We start from the raw sequence: 19,148 nt of genomic DNA, 5'->3' as shown, positions 1-19,148 counted from the left end.
CAGTCTAGACCATGTCCAGTGATTTCATAAACAAGGTGTTTTGGGGGATTTTTCCATGCTCCACACCTTGGAGAGCTGCTTCCAGACTAGGCAATGTTGAGTCTACCACATTAATGGTCTAACTTGCAGCTTCTTAAGTTCAACAAGATTTTTAAAATGCTCATACCTGCTCATAAAGATTGGCCAGCCAGTTCATGCCTTTCAACTGGTAACCTTTCAGTTTACCATTAAAAATTGTAGGCTGTGGAATATCCTCTCCAGCTCGGATAGATGGATTTGCAAGACTGTAGCTCTCTCCAAATCCAGTGCCAGATTTGTTGGCAGCCCGAAGAGCTGCTGCCCGACTCTCTTTTGCATCTTCATCAAATGACCTGGTCTACATAAGGAGAGGGGAAAAATATTGTTATAATCCTAAACACACACTGTCACTTGGGAATCAGGTCCATACACAGAGGACCAGGTTGTAAAAGGCCCAATTTAAAAACAAACTAATTTGAATATGATTGCTACTTCTTAAATGAGCAACTAGCCTCCTTCCTCGTGGATTTCTTATAGTATGTCTATAGTCATTCAACGTAATGGTTAGAGCCTCCATCTAGGACAGTGGTTCTCAACCTTCCTAATGCCGTGACCCTTTAATACAGTTCCTCATGTTGTGGTGACCCCCAACCCTAACATTTATCCATTTTACAGATGGAGAACACTGATGCGGAGAGTCTTAGGTGACCCCTATGAAAGGGTCGTTCGACCCCCAAAGGGGCCGTGACCCACAGGTTGAGAACCGCTGGTCCAGGATCTGAGAATTCTAAGGCAGAATGACAGCTCTGCCTCGGAAGCTTGCTTGGAAGAGTCACAAGCACTCAGCCTAATCTACCTCAAGGATTGTTATGAGAATAAAATGGAATGCTGTAAGCCATTTTGGGACACCATTAGGGAGAACAGCAGAGTATAAGTAAATATAGCCAAATGAACAGAAATTTAGACACAGTATAAACAAGCAAATTACAAGAAAGATTACATATCCAACCTAATACTAACCTGGGCCTGATGTATCCGGAAAGCATCTTCTGCATTCTTCAGAGCCTGAACCTTATAATAGTTACTATCTGAAAATATACAATTAAAAAGAAAAAAAGAAAAACACAATCACATACATTAATCTTCAAGTTTTATGGATGGGTTATTCACAATTATCAGAAAAAATCCACAGCTGCACAAGCCTGCAGTACAACAATCATTTTTAACCTAACTCCTGCTAGAATTTGTTTCCTATCCTTACCGTAATCCTCTTGTGTTATGTTGACCACAACTCCTCCACCAATATCAATTTGCCTCTGGATAGAACTGTCTTCAAGTTTCCTTAATATTTCCTCTTGGATTCCATCATGTCCCATATCTCGTTTGCGGCTCATGAAGTGGGCATACAGTTCAGTTTGTGTAATCAGGAAGTTAAGTTTCCGCTGCTGTCTCTTAGCCTAAAAGTTATTTGCAAGGAAATGATTATGTATAGGATACCCAACTAAGTTGAACATTTAACTTTTGCAACTGCAACTATATCAAAAACAAATAATTACATTCTAATATCAATGACAGAAGATGGCTGCATAATAACACAAAAGAGGTATCTTCCCCAAAACACATGTAAACAATTGTAAGATTTAACCTTCTCTCTTTCATGAACCTTAAGATGAAGATCTCTCCAAAAAAGATTTTTTAAAACAAAATAGCTATTTTTATTAACTATTTTTTTGTTTTGGCCACACTGTAGAAAAATAAACAGATAAAATTAAATTCCAGCAGGAAGAGTCAGCTACTCTTTCCAGACAAAGAGAAACAAGCAGATTTCTATTTAGTGACCATCAGCTAAAACCATTCTCCAATGGAGTATAAAGAGCTCTTATTTCTCAGTCCAAGGAAACCAACATTACAAAAACAACAAAAATAAAGCCTCTAGAAGCAGAGCACAAAAAATTATAGTATGCAAGTCAAAACACATCCAGTTTATAAGGTACACTTTAAAGTACTGCCAATATACAGAGGCAATGTATCTCAAAACTTTTACAACACTCCCTGTAGGGAATTGGTGATATAATAATAATTACACTGTTTGGCTATAATGATACTGTTTAGTACAAGGAGTACCAAACTGGTCCAAGGAGTACCAAATTGGTACAAATTGGATCATAACGAAAAAATTGAATCGCATCATAACATACTGACCACTGTAAGAAGCTTTGGGGCTTGTAATCTGGATGCGTTTTTACTTGCAATTAAGTTTTACCTCTCTCATTTCCTCATCCAGCTTGCGTTGCTCCAGTGCCTCCTTCTCTGCTCTTTTGCGGTGTTCTTTCTCCACTTTTTCATATTTCTTCCAGTAAAGCAGCATCTCCTTGGTAAGCCGTCGTGCCCGGGGCAGAGTTTCCTTACAGTTCTTTTGGACTTGAATAGCAGCTCGACGAACCTCTCTCATACACTGGTGAGCCAGCTAACCCAAAGAGAGAGAAAAGATGGTGTCAGATACTCAGAGACAAGGCACATCTTGAATTCTTCCATAGGACAAACCTATTCTTGTGTCTCAGTTCTAAGTGGAACTTGCAATCAAGAAAATCCACTTGCTGAATTTCATAGCCTCTCTATTCATTTATGATAAATCACTTTAGTTGCATTTGAAAATAAAACCATCACAAAAACACGAATTAATTTCTTCAACAATCCAAGAGAAATAAGAAGTCAAACTATTTCCTGTTATAGAATCAACAAGCTCTATGCCCACAATAAAGTAATCATGAAAACCCTTAAAGCTGGATCACATAAAAGAGCAAGATTCCCCAAATATTAGAAGTTAGATTATAAAATGTCACAGGAACACAAAAATGTGTTCACTATAAATGATGCAATAATTAATATCATTGGCACTCATGAAATACAAGGCAATCAATCTGACGTTCATTTCATAAGCAAACAAAATACCTTTCTGCTGTTACTTAGGAACAGGTTTCTGGCTGACACTTTTTGCTTGTATGCCTAAATAAAACAAAATGAACAGAGTTTTAAGGTGGTTATATTTATAGTATTTAAAAAGATCAACAGGAAAGTTCAACTACAACAGCTAACTGCAAGGTACACAGAAAACCTATACTTCATAAGTCTCCATCAGCTGTTATATTATTTCATTTACACACAGTGATCAAGTCATGGTAACTATTTATTAAATGAATATTTTGTAGCATGTGTCCTCCATGGCCAACAAGATAGGAAGACTAAGGGAACAAAATTCCAAAGGCCTCAGTCCCTCCTTCCAAATAACATCTGTTGTGTGGCTTAAATTTAGCAGCCACTTTGTTGAGGGTGTAGAAAGAGTAAATGTGGCCTTAGGTTGGTCATGTTTTCTTAGCCTAACCTCCTGAACTGAAGATAAATATAGGAGACAGGGTTAGGTGAGGTATGCTATTCTGTGGTCCCTGGAAGAAGGGTGGGTTATCTGCAAAGCAAGGAAATGGGAAGGGATACTCTGTTCACACCATACATTAGCCTATTTTGTGCTAACAGCAGTATATTTCCACGTGCTTGTTATGGTCTCTACAGATGAACAGATTTGACATTCAAAGGGAATCTTTTGACTAAGGGCCAGTGGTGGGTTGATAGATCTAGGTCCCTTACATCCTGGTTCATGATAAATTAATTAATAAAACGATACTTGAAAAAGAACTACCAAAGTCACCGCAGATGAAAAATGTTGTGTTGCTTTACATTCCTGTAAACAGTGAGTGTCTGCTTCAGTGTGTCCGTTTCAGGGATATGAGCCTATGCTATCTCTTTTGACCACATGAACCATGATGTTCTTCTCTGCAGCAACTCATACCTATCTCAAGAAATGTTCTATTCAGATGTGCTATGAACTCACAAACTTATTTATCCCACATTGCTGTGTTTTCCCATATGCCAGTTTACTGTCTCCTCCAAGCTTAAAATACAATTTGCTTGAATTAAAGTCAGAAAACATGCTGTGCAACAAGACTGACACACTGCAAATAGTCAACAGACCACTAGCTTCTAGTCACAGGACACTTCATTTCTGATTCTTAAGCCTCTTCGACTCATTTTCATTGCATGACCCATAATTTCCCCCTGACAAAGGTCACCTTTGGCAGCTCTTTTTTAGCAATGCTGAGCCACACTTTCCGCCTGCGAGCATTCAATTGTTCAATGGACAGATGTTTTTTCTTGGATCCTGGTGGTGGAGTATCATGAGAAAATTTGGCAAAAATTTTGGTCTGATGGTGATGACGCCGTGGAGATTCCTCAGAGGAAAGTTCTTCGTCCCGTCTTTTCTTTTTTTTTACCTTTTTCAGCTTGGCTGCATAAGAACACATGGTCACAGAATCAGTTTCTTTCCATTGGTTGCCATTCAAATTAACACATGATTCACTCTCCTCCTCAACTGTTAGGAACCTGGATTTGAAACCTGGATTTCACAGTCACTTTGTAAATGACCAATTTATAACACTTCCTTACTATTCAGCAGACAAATTCTCAGAGGGCTTGATTGTTAATACTAAATTATGCCAGTTTTAAAGAAACAAATATACTGTTAAACCACTTTTGGAACAGCTGTAAACACTCCCCCATCCTTCAAATGCTCTCTTCAGTCCAATCCAGTATAATACAGGCACCATATAATAGTACAACACATTATTCACCTGGAAAGTTACCACACAAGAAAAACAATGTGAAACCACATGGAAAAAATCACTACTTATTGCTGAGTGTAGGAAAGAAGACAGTCCACGGGAGACAGTTCTCACTTTTTAATTTTTTTTCATCTTTGAACTTCTTTTTCTTGGGTCCTAGGAGATGACGCTGTTGCTCATAGTAAGGATCATGTGTGGAAAGCAAACCTGCACTGTAATACTGGTACTGCTGTAACTGAAGCAGATGGTTAGGTTAAAAACATTAACAGACCTGCTAAATAAGGAACATAACAGACCTAACAAATTCAAATGTTTGTTCAGGCAACACAGACCAGGCTACAGTTAAAACCTACAGAGCCAAAATAAATGTTCTTAAAGGAATCTGTGGTATTAAATTTGCTCTCAAGAGAATTACTATAGAATTATAACTAGATCTCTGGGGGGTGGGGCGTGGGAGAGGAGGAAAAGAGTCCCTACTCTCCACATGCAGCAATACAGAGAAAAACTACTGTCCTATAAGGCTGTATACAATATTTTGTTTTCTCTTTTTTTACAATAAATCTTTTTATAAGACTTGTTTTGGCTTTATTTAGTTCAATCAAAATCCTGGAATATTTCTATTATTCTCGTCCCCACATGCTAGATTGCACAGGTGCTACTTGGTAAGCTATACGTTTTTTTTAATTGCTTCAGTACTGTGCTGGAGGCCTAGTTTCTCAGTGGGTCAGTCTAGTAACCAAAGGTACCAGTTACTACAGTACTTTCCAGAAAACCTGTGATCTAAGTGGCTTTCCTAGCAAGGAAAGGAACTATTTTTCCCTTCCTATGGTAACAACCATAATACCAGTTTCTTATTTCCCTGTCGAATGTCATGCACAACACTTAGAAGGTGGCTTAAATAAAAGAACTCAGAGAAGACAGTATTCTATGACACCTTTTTCTTTTCGAGAAAGGAGGAATAGTGTGAAAGTCTGCTCTTTTGTAATAAAGGCAATGGTGTAGCATCCTACATACATTAACAGAGGTAGCCAGTCAAAAGAGTGAATAGTATGCAACGGGCAAATTATGCTTTAGAATGTTTTACCTCTTTATCTTTGCTGTATTTACTTTGATGCAGTTTCTTGTACTTGTGCAATCGCAGCATGTTGTGAAGTTCCTCCCTGGAAAGAGAAAGTTCCTCCCCTTCTTCTCCATCCTCATCTGTTGCTGACTCACCATCACTGGAGTCATCACTTAGGAGAACACTCTGCCAAGAAACAGCTAATTCTAGTTCAACGTAACAGTGGTTTTAAAAATCAGATAAATAACTTGTTCATCTACAAGGACCGGAGGAGACAACTGCCCATTTTACATACATTAGAAAAACTGAAACATTCAATAGCTTCTCAGCAAATTTGTTAGTGCGCTCAAGAGGCAAAAATGTCTGAAATAATTCTTTGAAATGTATAATGGTTCTTTGTCATTCAAAGACTCCTTCCATGCATTTTTCACCATTCAAGTATACCTGACCAAATAAATAATGGTACAATTTCAAATGAATGACTGTAGATCAGAAAAGCTAACACATCCTTCTCAAGTCTATTAAGCCAAGTACATATAGTAGTAAGTTTTGTTAGCAGCTTCCATATTTCTCAGAAAGCATTCAGATTTCTATATATAGATAGGTGATAATGTAAGAAAAGTACCAGTACCAGCTTTCACCATGACAACAATATCAACTCACCTTCAGCCATTTCCTACTTTTCTTCAACTTGGAGAAGTTATACAGACTCCCTTTTTCTGTTTTTGGCTCTATTTAAAGAAGATGCAAAAGAGTGAAATGTTACTGTGAAAACAACTATTCAGTATAAAAGCTCTTTAAGCCAGTGATTTCCAGCTTTTCTTAGTATGATAACCCCTTTTTAACATCAAATAAGCTTATGGACTTCCACATGACAGGACTACTACTACTATCGGGGCGGGGGGGGGGGGGGTCCACAATCCAAACTGTATCCACTGATTTAAAAGCCCTGCTACCCACCTTCATATAGGCAGTTTAAATTCACCAAGAAAAAAGTTCTGCTGGGTTCATAAATGTGGCTAAAGGAAAATCTGGGAAATGATCACCATCCAATGTAAAGCAGAATTCATTCCAAAGCACACTTACCAGACTGCAACACTCCATTGAGTGAATGTGTGTTTAATATTCCAGAACTTCCTGCTCCGGAAGACTCTCCAAGCAATGAACTTGAAGGCTCTTCTTTAACTTGCATCAAGGGACCCCCAGGCTGAGGCAGCAAAGGATTGTCATCCAGTCCATCTTCACTCTCATCACTACAAAAAGTTAAAAAAAATGAAAACGACAAAAGCAAAAATCTCTGTCAAAGCAAATACTCATTTAGAATCAGTTTTATACAAAATAATGAATTGCAGAGATAAGCTGACGTCAGTCTTGTCCATTTTTTAAAAAAACAACTAGAATTCCTTTGGTTTACCTATGAACTTCATATTTACAAAGCAAGAGAGCACATGTAGGATCTTAGCACTTAACACATATTAATTATAATTTAAGTTCCGCGAATATGCACTTTTGCTTCAGAATATGAGAAATGCTAGATCAGAACAGGGTCCATCTAGTTCACAATTTTTTGCAAAAATCCAGATAACCATCAGGCACTAGGCCAGGGACTCACAAAGTACTTACACAGACCAGATGTGCCCTTGGTTGCAGCTAAGCACTTTTACCATGTTCCAATCTGTGACATTAGCTGATGAAACTATGTCACTAGCAAGTATCCCAATTTAACTAAGATATAGTTATAGTCAATTAAAATTCAGTTAATAGCAAATTACTGGGGGGTGGGGGGGGAGGAGGGTAGAATGGGATGCCAGCAAGTTAGAAAAAACCATAGCTGCTTCAGCCAAATGCCTAGTGGAACATCTTAATCTTGCAGGCCCAACAGAATTGGATTAGATCCCACAGAGCCCTGGTCTAAGCTGATAGAGTTCCACCAGATTGGGGCTAGAGTCAAAAAAGTCCTGACACTCATTGAGGCCAGCTAGACATTTTGGAGGCCAGGGACTTGCAGAAGATTATGACCAGCAGAGCGAAGGGCCTTCTGAGGCCAAAATGGGGAGATGTGATCCTGCCAGCCTCCCCCCTGGCAGTTGGCAAGCAGCTATTCCTCCTGGGCTTACCAGGCCATAAACCATCCCTGTGATACGCAGGAGAGTGGACGCAGGAGACACAGAGGCAAGGCCTCAGAGTTGGCAAAGAAGCTAAGAGGGCCTGACCCTCCCCAGTAGGAAATTCCTACAAAGGTCAGGTGGTAGCAGCAGTTACCTAGAGAGAGAGGGAGAGAAAGCCCCTTCCAGAAGTTGGAAACCCCTGGAAAAGGGCTGGGTGGAATAGGGCCTGCAGGTCAAACTAGGCCTGTTCTGCCACATTACGCTTAAATGTAAATGTTGGCAACAATTAATACACTATAGTGTGTTTAATGATAATTTATTATTAAAGAATTGAATTTTCAGCGATACACAGTTTAGCTTAATATTCAAACATAATGGCAGTCCTACATATCATGACTATTGTGTACAAATAATACATTTTGTTTATTAGAGAATCTGCTAACATCCATGCTTTCAATTTTTATTTTTTCATACCTTTCAGATGGCAAAAATTAAATGAGCTATAATAGCAATGCAGCAGTATGCCACCCTTTCTCAAGCACCTCATAGACCTGTCACCTTTATACTTTTAAATCAATAAAAGTAATTTAGATTTAATAGGAAAATTTTTTGCATGCATTTCAATCTTCTCCAAAATTCCAGCCTCCACCAATCTCCTCCCCCCTACAGCTTCAAAATTTCCACAAATTTTACATCTTTAAACCCAGAAATAAGGTGATGTTTTAATACCTGGATACACTCCTATTGAAGACGGTGGAGGTCTGCCATAGAAAGTGATCCAATTGCAGAGCTTTCTCCAGATATTGCAGATAGAGAGGTGTTGCCAGCTCTGTGCAGTTGCCATCTTCTCTTGCACCCAGCTCTGAGGCCATAGAACAAGACTTTCCTCATTCACAGAGGCCTCTTAACGCACAACTGTCATAAAAAGGAATGGGCTATTTAGCATCGTCACATCCACATACAGGAATTTTTAAAAGCCAAATAATAAAGTCACAGGATTCAGCCATCTTCCTCGGCAGACTGCCTCCCCACTCATTCCTCTATTGTAAAACCCCTCAAGTTTCCACTGTTAGCCTAGTTCACTCTTAACCAGGATGTGAAGCCATTTTCTGAAACCAACTTTGATGACTGAAGTTGATAGAAGGAAGGCATGTGGCTTAACACAAGAAAGGATGACAGGGAGTTGGCAGTCTTTGTCTGCTTGTTCCATTGCCCTGGAAGATGACAAAGTACTTATAACTTTATGTCTGGTCACTCAGAGGCAAGAACACTGGATACATTGCTGCCCACTCACTTCCAAACCTATGAAGTATTTACCATCTGTAGGTAAGGAAAGCAACTAAAGGCAAAATTGGCTGACTAAACAGAACAAAATGCAAGTATGATTTCTTTCTTTATAAGATTTCTAGCACACTTTTACACAAACACAACAATTCCCAAAAGTTTTACAACAACAAAACAAAGTTAAACAATATAATCAGTACAAACACTATGGGTAAAAGAAGACATTACTCAAAGACATTCCAAAAGAGGTACAATTTCAAATGATGCAGAAGATCTGTAAAGAAGTGTTATATGACGATACGGGGAAAGGAGTTCCACAGTCTAGGAACATCTGCCAAAGCGGCCCTTGTGCATGTTCCTGAACACACATGTGAATATACAGGTTCCCATAGCACAAGAGCCCTGCCCAGCAACCTCAATGTTCTGACAGCCTCAGAACAATGGCAGGAATATATTGGCGGAGGCAGGTTCCCTGGGCTCCAGCCCTTAAGAGATTTAAAGGTCAAAAACCAGTACTTTGAACTGGGCTCAGAAACAAAATGGTACCCAACAGAGTTTGTACAACACGTGATTGATGTGTTAATTGTAGTGAACCTCAGTAATCATTTCGGGTGCCACATTTTGACTGTGTTAAGATTGCTAGACTACAGTTCCATATTAAAGTAGCTGAAACTGGGTATTACCTAGATATTTGCAACAGGGGACAATGCTGTTTTATGAAGAATGGCTGAAGCTAGCATACTGCACTAAGCCAATAACAGGTGCTTCTCAACACCAGCCCCCTGCTTATTACAAGGCAAAAGACGATGGATGACAGATGATGCACCTACTCTTTCAGTCCAAGTCCACCCAGACCCAGAACACTGGCAGTAAACCTTTCCCACTCCAGTGTTATATCGTATCCACAGCAGTTTAAAGTTAGAAGACAGAGATTACCTTTAATTTATTTAGAAAAATAAATATGTTGACTCTCCAGAGACCTGCTCTTTAAAGCCCTTTGGGTTCCATCACTCTGTGTAAAGCCTTGAACCAAATGTGAACATAACTGGTGGATGAATTAGGTTGCTGTTTCTTCTGCCTTATTGTACTTTAGATATCAAAACAACATTTGTCTCTGATATTAATTTCAAGGATATTTACATAACTTCCCCACTAGTTAGAAGAAGAGGTGGTGGTGGTGGTGGAGGAGTAGTTTGGATTTATACCCCACCTTTCTCTCCTATAAGGAGACTCAAGATGGCTTACAACCTGGTTCACCAGATAAGTCTCAGCCACTGAAGTGGAGGAGTGCAGAATCAAACCCAGTTCTCCAGATTAGAATCCACCTGCTCTTAACCACTACATATGATCAAAAAGGCAATGGTAGGCAACCTTTTCTATTGATCATCCCCTACAAAGTGCAGCCACAGAAATTGTACGGCTGTTTGAGGACATACTCATAGTTTGTTTGAAGCAATACTGATGTAGGTTGTCAGAAGCCATATTTACGCAATGTAAAATCCAAAAACCCAGTACACAATCCACATAATAGCATTTATTAAGATCAACCAAATAGCATATAACAGTGTGTGAACTTCCAAGTTCACAAGAATCCTTCCGCAGCCTGGATTTTACAAAAAAAATGAACATGGAAAAAAAATCAGATTTTTAGGTCATGATTTTAAAGGAAACTGAAGTTGGTCCACAGTTCTTTATTTGTACTTCCTAATGCCTTATTTGTGAATCGAAGCACAAATACTCAGGATTCTTTTCCCCTAAAGATAAACCATATAGCATACACTCCTAACATCAGGGGAATCTGCCATATAAGTGGACCTGTTCTATTTTTTGCTCCAAAGTTCATGTTTTGCACTAACTACCCCAAAGTGGGGTTCCCCCCAGGGCAAATGAAGATTCAGAAGGGGGGGCAATACTCCAAAATAATCTTTGGACTAGTCTGCACATTCACATAATCTGGAGGCCGTCTTCTATAAAAGGATATGCATTGGTGCCCAGTCCAAACACCTGTTCCGGCACCAATTGTTTCTACAAGGGGTGTCTTCAAGAAGCTCATAGGATTGTATTGGGGAGATGGTTTGAATAGGGAACGACACGCCCTCTTTGCCTCAAAGACGACCACATATTCATGCAAGGAAACTGGGGATGTATAATTAATGGTGGTCTGAAGATTATTTTGGGATACAGTTGTCCCCCAATTTCTTAATCTGTATTTGTCCTAGAGGCACTTCACTATGAAGCAGATAATCCAAAAACTGGGCTTTGAATCAAGAAAAAGAACGTCTATGTAGAAGTATTACCTACAAGCAAGAAAGTAGTATGAAAATTAATCATTTAGGGAAACCACCTAATTGATTCTCTGCACAGCACCCACTTACACCCATAAGTGTACTTCTGTCCCGGGTCAGCTCTGGCGCCAAAGTGCATGCTGGCTCCTGGGACTCCCGCTGTACAGTCTCCCCCAGGGTACCCTACCCCCCGAAAAGTGTCCTTGCCAGAGTGGAAGCCGTCTATGACAACTGGCCACAGCAAGGAGGCACCACCAAACCACCAGCAGAGAGCTCTTCACCCCAGCAACCAAGAGAGGGGAGTACAACTCACCAATCCTGGGCGGCAAGGATGGGCAGCCCCAAAGACAGCCCCTTTATTTAGATGAGAAGGGCTAAGGCAGAGGAGGAAGCCAGGTCCGCACTTCCCAAGGCTGGGGAATTATGTGAGTATTATGAGGGATAGGAGGCTTGTGAGTCCTTCTCCCTCAGTTCTGAGACCAATCTAGGACAAGAGGTGCTGGAAGGCCAAGTGGCAAAGTGGATAGACAAGGACACAAGTGTGGAGTTGCCACACTTTCACAGTCAGGGATGCATTACAATAGAGGTAGAAATGAAATTTAGAGTTGTTATTCATGGTGCAATTCACTAATACACAGCAAATCATAGACCATCATATGTTTTACAGAACTTCTTCCCAAACTTTGGGCCCCCATTTAAAGTGGGATTCACAGCCTGAAAAAGTACTCACTGGCTTTCACATTTTAAAAAAATCTTTGCACATTCTGAGGTTGTTTAAGTGGGTAAATATACCAAGTATATTTGGATGTGTAGGTCACCATACCCTGGGTTAAGAAAAAGGAAGCAAAACCAAAACAGAAAAAAAAATGTCAACCTAGAAAAGCCACATAACCAGGAAGATTGACAAAAAGCCTAATAACAGAATGGATATCATAGGGTTATATGAGAAAAAGTAACAAAACATTAATAGAGTACAAATAGTGAAAAATTCATTAAAACCAAACAGATTTTAGTCAATAGACTTTCCTCTGTGGTACAAATTCTTAAAATACTCACCATAAAGTCAAATTATTCAAATTAAAAAATATAGCATTTCTGACCAAGCTTTAAAATCTGCAAAAAGAAGAAATAGGGGGTGGGGGAAAGAAAAATATAGATTAATTATTGTGCCAGGCATTTGTGGTCATACGAGCAGCCCCTCAAGGCCAGGAGAGACAAGTTGGCCAGTCTGCCAAAAGTGAGAAGTTGGCCAGGGTGTGTGTGTGTGTGTGTGCGCGTGCGTGCGTGCGTGAAACCTCTGTACTAGATCTGAAACTAAAAGGAAAAGGGGAAGGTAAATGTGAGGGGGACAAGCACACAAGCCTATGGGACAATCCCAAAGTACCTACCCTGTTTCCCCGAAAATAAGACATCCCCTGAAAATAAGACGTAGTAGAGGTTTTGCTAAAATGCTAAATATAAAGCATCCCCCGAAAGTAAGACATAGCAAAGTTTTTATTTGGAAGCATGCCCGTCGACCAGAGCATGCAGCTGTGGAGCGGAAAATAAGACATCCCCTGAAAATAAGACATGGTGCATCTTTGGGAGCAAAAATTAATATAAAACACTGTCTTATTTTCGGGGAAACAGGGTATTACTGTTAGGGAACTGGACAGTTTGACGACATAAGAGCTGTGCTGGAACAGGCCAACAGTCCACCTGTTTCATACGGTGGCCAAACAGATGTCCCAGCAGGAATACAGGCAGAGAAGAAAGCCCAAGCAGCCCTCTCTCTCCACTGCTCCCTCTCCTTGGCACTAATATTCATAGGATTAATGTCTCTCCACATGGAGGTTCCATTTAGTTATTGTAAAAAACAGCCACTGAGGGATACATCCTTCATGAATTTGTTGAACCCTCTTTTAAAGACAACCTGTTGTCCTTGGAGGCCCAGATTTCCAGGACTGCCCAGACTGCTTTTTACCAACTTCAACAGGCATACAGTCCATCACTGCCTCCCATGACAAGGAAGTCCATGAGCTCAGTTTTGACTGAAGTAGTACTTCCTTTTGGCTGTCCTATATCTAGTGCCCAACAACTTAATTGGGTCCTCATGAGCTCTAGTATTATGGGAAGGGGGGAAAGTTCTCTTTATTGTCTTTCATCATGACATGCATAATTTTATAAACCTCTATCATGCCTTCTCTGGATATCTTTTCTCTAACTCAAAAAGTTCAAACTCTTTAGTCTTTTTTCACGCAAAAGGTATGCACTAACCCACTGATGATTTTGGTTGAACTTCCTTGTACCCTTTCCAGCATTACAACACCCTTTTAGCGATATGGCAGACAGGACTCTATTGTAAAAGCCCCCCCCCCCCCAAAATCAGTAACACCGCTGACCTAATCTATATGTGGGCATTTGCTTTCAATCCCTTTCAAAATAATTACTAGAACAGAATGACCATTGGTACTTAACCTGGAAAGGTCCTTCTCTGAGCTAAGGGGGACATCTTTTTGGGTGATTCCTGCCATTTTGCCAGAGAGGCAGGATTATTCTTCTTCATTTTCTGCCCCTTCTCTCTCAGTTCTAGCATTCCAACCAGCAGCCAAGCTAACATAAAACCACTATAAAAAATCTTAACTTTACTTAACGGCTAACGCTTGTGAACTGCAGAGTATATGAGAAGTTGGTTCAAGCTTATAAACTCTGTAGGTTTCTATGATGCAGTTCTTTAGGCACCTACTAATGTTGGCATTGGAAACTTTATGAACCAAGTTTGGAGGTAATACTGCAATAAACAAGGCTTCTGACTTTCTGATGGCATGAGTCTTAATGATATAAGCTTTGAGAGCCTATTTCATGTCAAGCTTGTGCCACTTAGCCACCTTTGTATACTTTTGCTGTGGGCAGAAAGAGGGGAGACAAAGTTTTTGATTCCAAGATGAATATTTTGAAGAAAAACCTGTCATTTCAGAAGGTGAAACAAAAGCTGCACTGAGAGGAATTGGGAGAAACAAATCACCAAGTGTAGATGGGATATCAATGGAGCTAATGGATCCCGTCCAGTCTGGTTTCCGCACAGGTCATGGGACCGAGACGGTTCTGCTCGCCATCATTGACAAGCTTTGGCTCCAGCTCGACCGGGGTGGGTCAGTGCTGCTGGTCCTCCTTGATCTCACTGCAACGTTTGACACAGTTGACCACGACTTACTGATCCATTGCCTTGCGGACGCCGGGATACAGGGGACAGCATTAGGCTGGTTAAACTCATTCCTATGGAGTTGGGGTCTACAGGTAGAATCGGGGGAGGAGAGCTCCCGTCGGCCCCCACAGATTGTGGGGTGCCACAGGGGGCAATCCTCTCTCCGATGCTCTTCAATATCTATATGTGCCCCCTGGCTGAGCTGGTCCGGAGTTTTGGGCTGCGATGTCACCAGTATGCATATGACACCCAGCTAATTTTGACGATGGCAGGTCATCCGCATTTGGCCCCCGAGGCTCTGCAGCATTGTTTTGAGGCTGTGGCTGGTTGGTTGAGAGAGAGTAGTCTGAAATTGAACCCAGCAAAGATGGAGGTTCTCTCTCTGGGTCGGGGAGAGGTGCCAGCCAATTTTGGTCTGCCTGTTTTAGCCAGTGAGGTATTACATCTGTTCCCATCAATGCGCAGCCTGGATGTGATTCTGGACTCCAGGTTGTCCTTGGAGGCCCAGATTTCCAGGACTGCCCAGACTGCTTTTTACCAACTTCGACAGGCATGCCAGTTGGCCCTGTTCTGACCTTGCCACAGTAATCCATGAAACAATCACCTCTAGATTATTGTAACTCACTCTACGTGAGTCTGCCCTTGAACTTAGTCCAGAAGTTGAAGCTCATTCAGCATGCCGCTGCTGGTATCCTGGCTGGGGTTTCGAGCAAGGACCATATTATACCTGTTCTTTATCAACTGCATTGGCTACCAATCGAGTACTGGGCCATTTTCAAGGTTTTGGTTTTAACCTTCAAGGCACTGAACGGTCTTGGACCTATATGCCTGAGGGAACACCACTCTCCATATTGCCCGATTAGGTCCCTCTGCTAGTTGGAGGTGAACCTTCTGGGAATCCCTGGCCCGAAAGTCGCCCAGCTGGCCTCCATGAGGGCTAGGACTTTCTCAGTCCTGGCCCCAACCTGGTGGAACAAGCTCCCCCCAGAGTTCAGGGCCCAGTAGGACCTAAATGATTTCCTCAGGGCCTGCAAGGTAGAGCTGTTCCACCAGGCATTTCCATTGTGCCAGTTGGGTTGAGCCATCAAGTTTCATCACGGCCTCCCATGAGTCTAGGTAGGGAAGCCACCATCTTGGTTTTAGTTTTGCTGAAGCATTGTAGTTATGTTTTTATTGGGTTTTAAATGTATTTAAATTCAAATGTATTTTATTGTGAATCTGCTTGTACGCTGCCATGAGCCAGGGAATGGGTGGCTCAAAAATCCAAAAATAAATCAATTTCAAGCCACAGAAACAGAATCCATCAAAATCTCAACAAGAATACGCCAACAAATATGGAAAACAAAATAATGGCTCACAGACTGGAAACACCAAATCTACATTCCAATTCCCAAAAAGAGACATCAAAGACTGCAACAATTATCAAACCATTGCATTAATTTCTCATGCAAGTAAAGTGAGGCTCTAAATCTTACAACAAAGACTCCAACCATGTATGAAATGAGAAACGCCTGACATTCAAGCTGGATTTTAAAAAGAAGCATAAGATATCATATTGCAAACTTACATTTGTTACCACAGCATACAAGGAAATTTCACAATAAAATTAGCTGGTGTTTCATAGATGACAGGCAGAATTAACTGGCTGATGTGACTTTTCTGGGCTGTGTAGCCATGGTCTGGTAGTTTTAGTTCCTAATGTTTCTCCTGCATCTATGGCTGGCCTTTAAAGATGCCAGCCATAAATGTGGGTGAAACGTTTGGAGTGAAAACTACCAGATCATGGCGACATAGCCCAGAAAACCCTAAACAGCCAGAATGGTTTCCAGTTGGCAAAGTTATCAGACTAGAATGTATTTTATCTAACTTTTCAATCCATATGCATATTATGCAGCACCTGGATTAAATTTTGATGAAGGCAAAGAGAAAACTGGTGAAACAAATATTAACAATTTGAAATATGCAGATGACACCACGTTACTAGCAGAGAATAGTGAAGGCGCGAAACAACTGGTAATGAAGTTTAAAAGCAGAGTGTCAGAATGACGATTACAGCTGAACATTAATTCGACAGAAGTAATGACTGCTGGGAAATTACACAACTTTAAGGCTAATGATGAAGAAATGGAAATTGTTAAAGATTTTCTATTCCTCAGCTCCATCATCACCCAAAAGGGAGACTACAACCAGGAAATTAGGAGACTGAGAAGAGCAGCTATGCAGGAGCTAGAAAAAATTCTTAAAGTAAAGATTTGTTTCTGGTAACTAAGATCAAGATAGTTCTTACCATAGTATTCCCCATTACTATGTATGGGTGTGAAACTTGGACAATGAAGAAAGCTGACAGGAAGAAAGGGGACCCATTTGAAAGTGATGTTGGAGGAGAGTTTTGCAGGTACCATGGACAGCCAAAATGACAAATATGTGGGTTCTAGATAAAATCTAGCCTGAACATTCCTGAGAAGCTAAAATGACTAAACTAAGGCTATTATATTTTGGTATAATGAGAAGCCAAAACTTACTGAAAAACACAATGCTAAAAAAAGGCTGAAGGCTGCAGCAAATTAGGAAAACCCAATATGATTCAATAAAGGAAGCCACAGTACCTGGACTGCAAGACTTGAGCAAAGTTATTAATGATACAATGTTTTGGAGGTCATTAATTCATAGGGTCATCATAACTTGGAAGCAGCTTGATGGCACTTAATGTGCACATACAGTGGGGGTGGATAATATAACAGAGATCAGCCTTTTTAAGTAGCATTCTGAAAATCTCTGCACCACACTTGCAGTGCTGAATCCAACTGGCAGCCTGAGCATGTGTCAAGCATGTATAAAACCCCTCAGTCACAAGTATATTTTTGAGATGATCACTGGAAGTATTAAGGCAAACAACCACCAAGACAGCAACTACCTTACCATGCTGCAAAAAGCAGAAAGGCTTTCTGAGAAAACATGGAAGCATGTATCTTTTGCTGACAGCACTTGATGATTACCAGTCCCTAGTTTCCAGTCACTGTGGATGACCAAGCAATCAAACTTTTTGTTTTGCAGCCAGAAGTGCCAGCCACCATACATAGCACCTACACTAGAACAGACTGCCAATCTCCACTTTAAAGTATGTCAGTAACATTGACATGTTATAAGGCTTGTGTGGTGCATGCTATACATCAGGTCAAATGGGCCTTATTGTCAGGAAGTTCTTCCTAAGCCCTAAACATTAGGAAGAACTTCCTGAGGGTAAGGGCTTTTCAACAGTGGAATACACTGCCTTGGAGAGTGGTGGAGCCTCTTTCTTTGGAGGTTTTTCAGCAGAGGCTGGATGGCCATCTGTCAGGAATGCTTTGATATTGTGTTCCTGCATGGTAGGGGGCTGGACTTGATGGCCCTTGTGGTCTCTTCCAACTCTATGGTTCTAGGTTAGACAGCAAGAGCAACATGCCAGTGTTATCCCAGGACAGCTGTTTTTTATTTGATTTTACAGTTGACCGGCAAGAATGCTAGCAAGACTCTGAGTCATCAGGTGCCCTCTGGAACTCGAAAACGAGCCACTGTTTTGTCACGCGTTTCACCACGCATCCGTGTCGTGCCAAAGCGGCACCCTGGCTAAGGCGGGGCAGCCCAGCCCAGCCCAGCCCAGCCCAACCGCCCGCTTGCTTCGCCCCAGCTTCTGCGGACGGTGGGGGGGGGGGGGGAAGCTCAGGGGTCCAGGCCCCACCTAAGACGATCTTCCTCGCCTCGTGGAGGTGTTTTGTGGAGGAGGGGCTGCCAGGGTTCTGCCCCGCCCCCTCCGCGCTGGGGTGCGTTCCCCCCCACAACCGGAGGAGGACTAGGAAAGGGCCTGCCCCTTTAAGAGCAGGCCTTGCTACCGGGGACGCTACTGCGGGAGCTGGGGAGGTGGGCGGGCGTGGTGGGCGCGGGAGCCGGGGCTTGTCCCTAGGGTCCCTGCGGCGCTAGCCCCTGATCGGCCCAGCTCTCACCTGGGTGCGTGGCGTGCCTCGGGTGACTCCTGAGTTGCCCGCTCGCTCCGGCCGGCCCTGACCTGCGCTGCCTGCGATGGCGGTGCTTGAGCCCTACCGCGATGCCTCTCAGCTTCTGCCTCGCCAAGATGGCGGCCGCGCTATTGCTGCTGAGGAGGAGGCGGCGGCTGCGGGCGCTGGGACGGCGGCGGCGGCCACTTTCGCTCACTGAGAGGAGAGGAGCAGGGACACGGGGAGCCATGGCGGGGGGGAGGAGAGGCGCCATGGCCAGGCCAGAATAATCGAACTCCGCACCCCCGCCTGGCACCTGGAGCCCCCACCCACAAATACTTTCTGGCGTTCTTCGCAAGCATTTTTGCCTGGCCACTGAGCCCGCACCCCGCGCTCGTTCCCCCACAAAGAACCCACGAGGACCCCTCTTGCATCGACTTGTTCTTTGCTCGACTGGTAGAGCCTGGTAATGACGGAAAGTGCCGATCGCTTTCGGCCGAAGAGAATTGCGTGAGTTAGCAGTTCTCGCGCGAGGGTGAACAACTACTCGCGATAGTCAAGTTCC

The 19,148-nt window shown here is 42.1% G+C and overlaps 1 protein-coding gene across 1 annotated transcript in view; it reads right to left on the bottom strand.

Moving 5' to 3' along the window:
- Positions 1 to 18,794, bottom strand: part of INO80 (INO80 complex ATPase subunit) — a 76,117-nt gene extending 57,323 nt beyond the window's left edge. The window contains 12 exon segments of the mRNA XM_048484192.1: positions 167 to 376; positions 1,039 to 1,106; positions 1,280 to 1,475; positions 2,282 to 2,485; positions 2,971 to 3,024; positions 4,143 to 4,357; positions 4,806 to 4,926; positions 5,776 to 5,937; positions 6,415 to 6,482; positions 6,838 to 7,004; positions 8,589 to 8,774; positions 18,593 to 18,794. Of these exon segments, the coding sequence (XP_048340149.1) occupies positions 167 to 376; positions 1,039 to 1,106; positions 1,280 to 1,475; positions 2,282 to 2,485; positions 2,971 to 3,024; positions 4,143 to 4,357; positions 4,806 to 4,926; positions 5,776 to 5,937; positions 6,415 to 6,482; positions 6,838 to 7,004; positions 8,589 to 8,731 (1,608 nt within the window). The 5' untranslated portion in view covers positions 8,732 to 8,774; positions 18,593 to 18,794.
- Positions 18,795 to 19,148: the final 354 nt, after the last annotated feature.

Source organism: Sphaerodactylus townsendi, linkage group LG02 (assembly GCF_021028975.2).
Source record: "Sphaerodactylus townsendi isolate TG3544 linkage group LG02, MPM_Stown_v2.3, whole genome shotgun sequence".
In the NCBI taxonomy this organism is placed as follows: Eukaryota; Metazoa; Chordata; class Lepidosauria; order Squamata; family Sphaerodactylidae; genus Sphaerodactylus; species Sphaerodactylus townsendi.
This window is presented reverse-complemented; position numbering and strand designations above follow the sequence as displayed.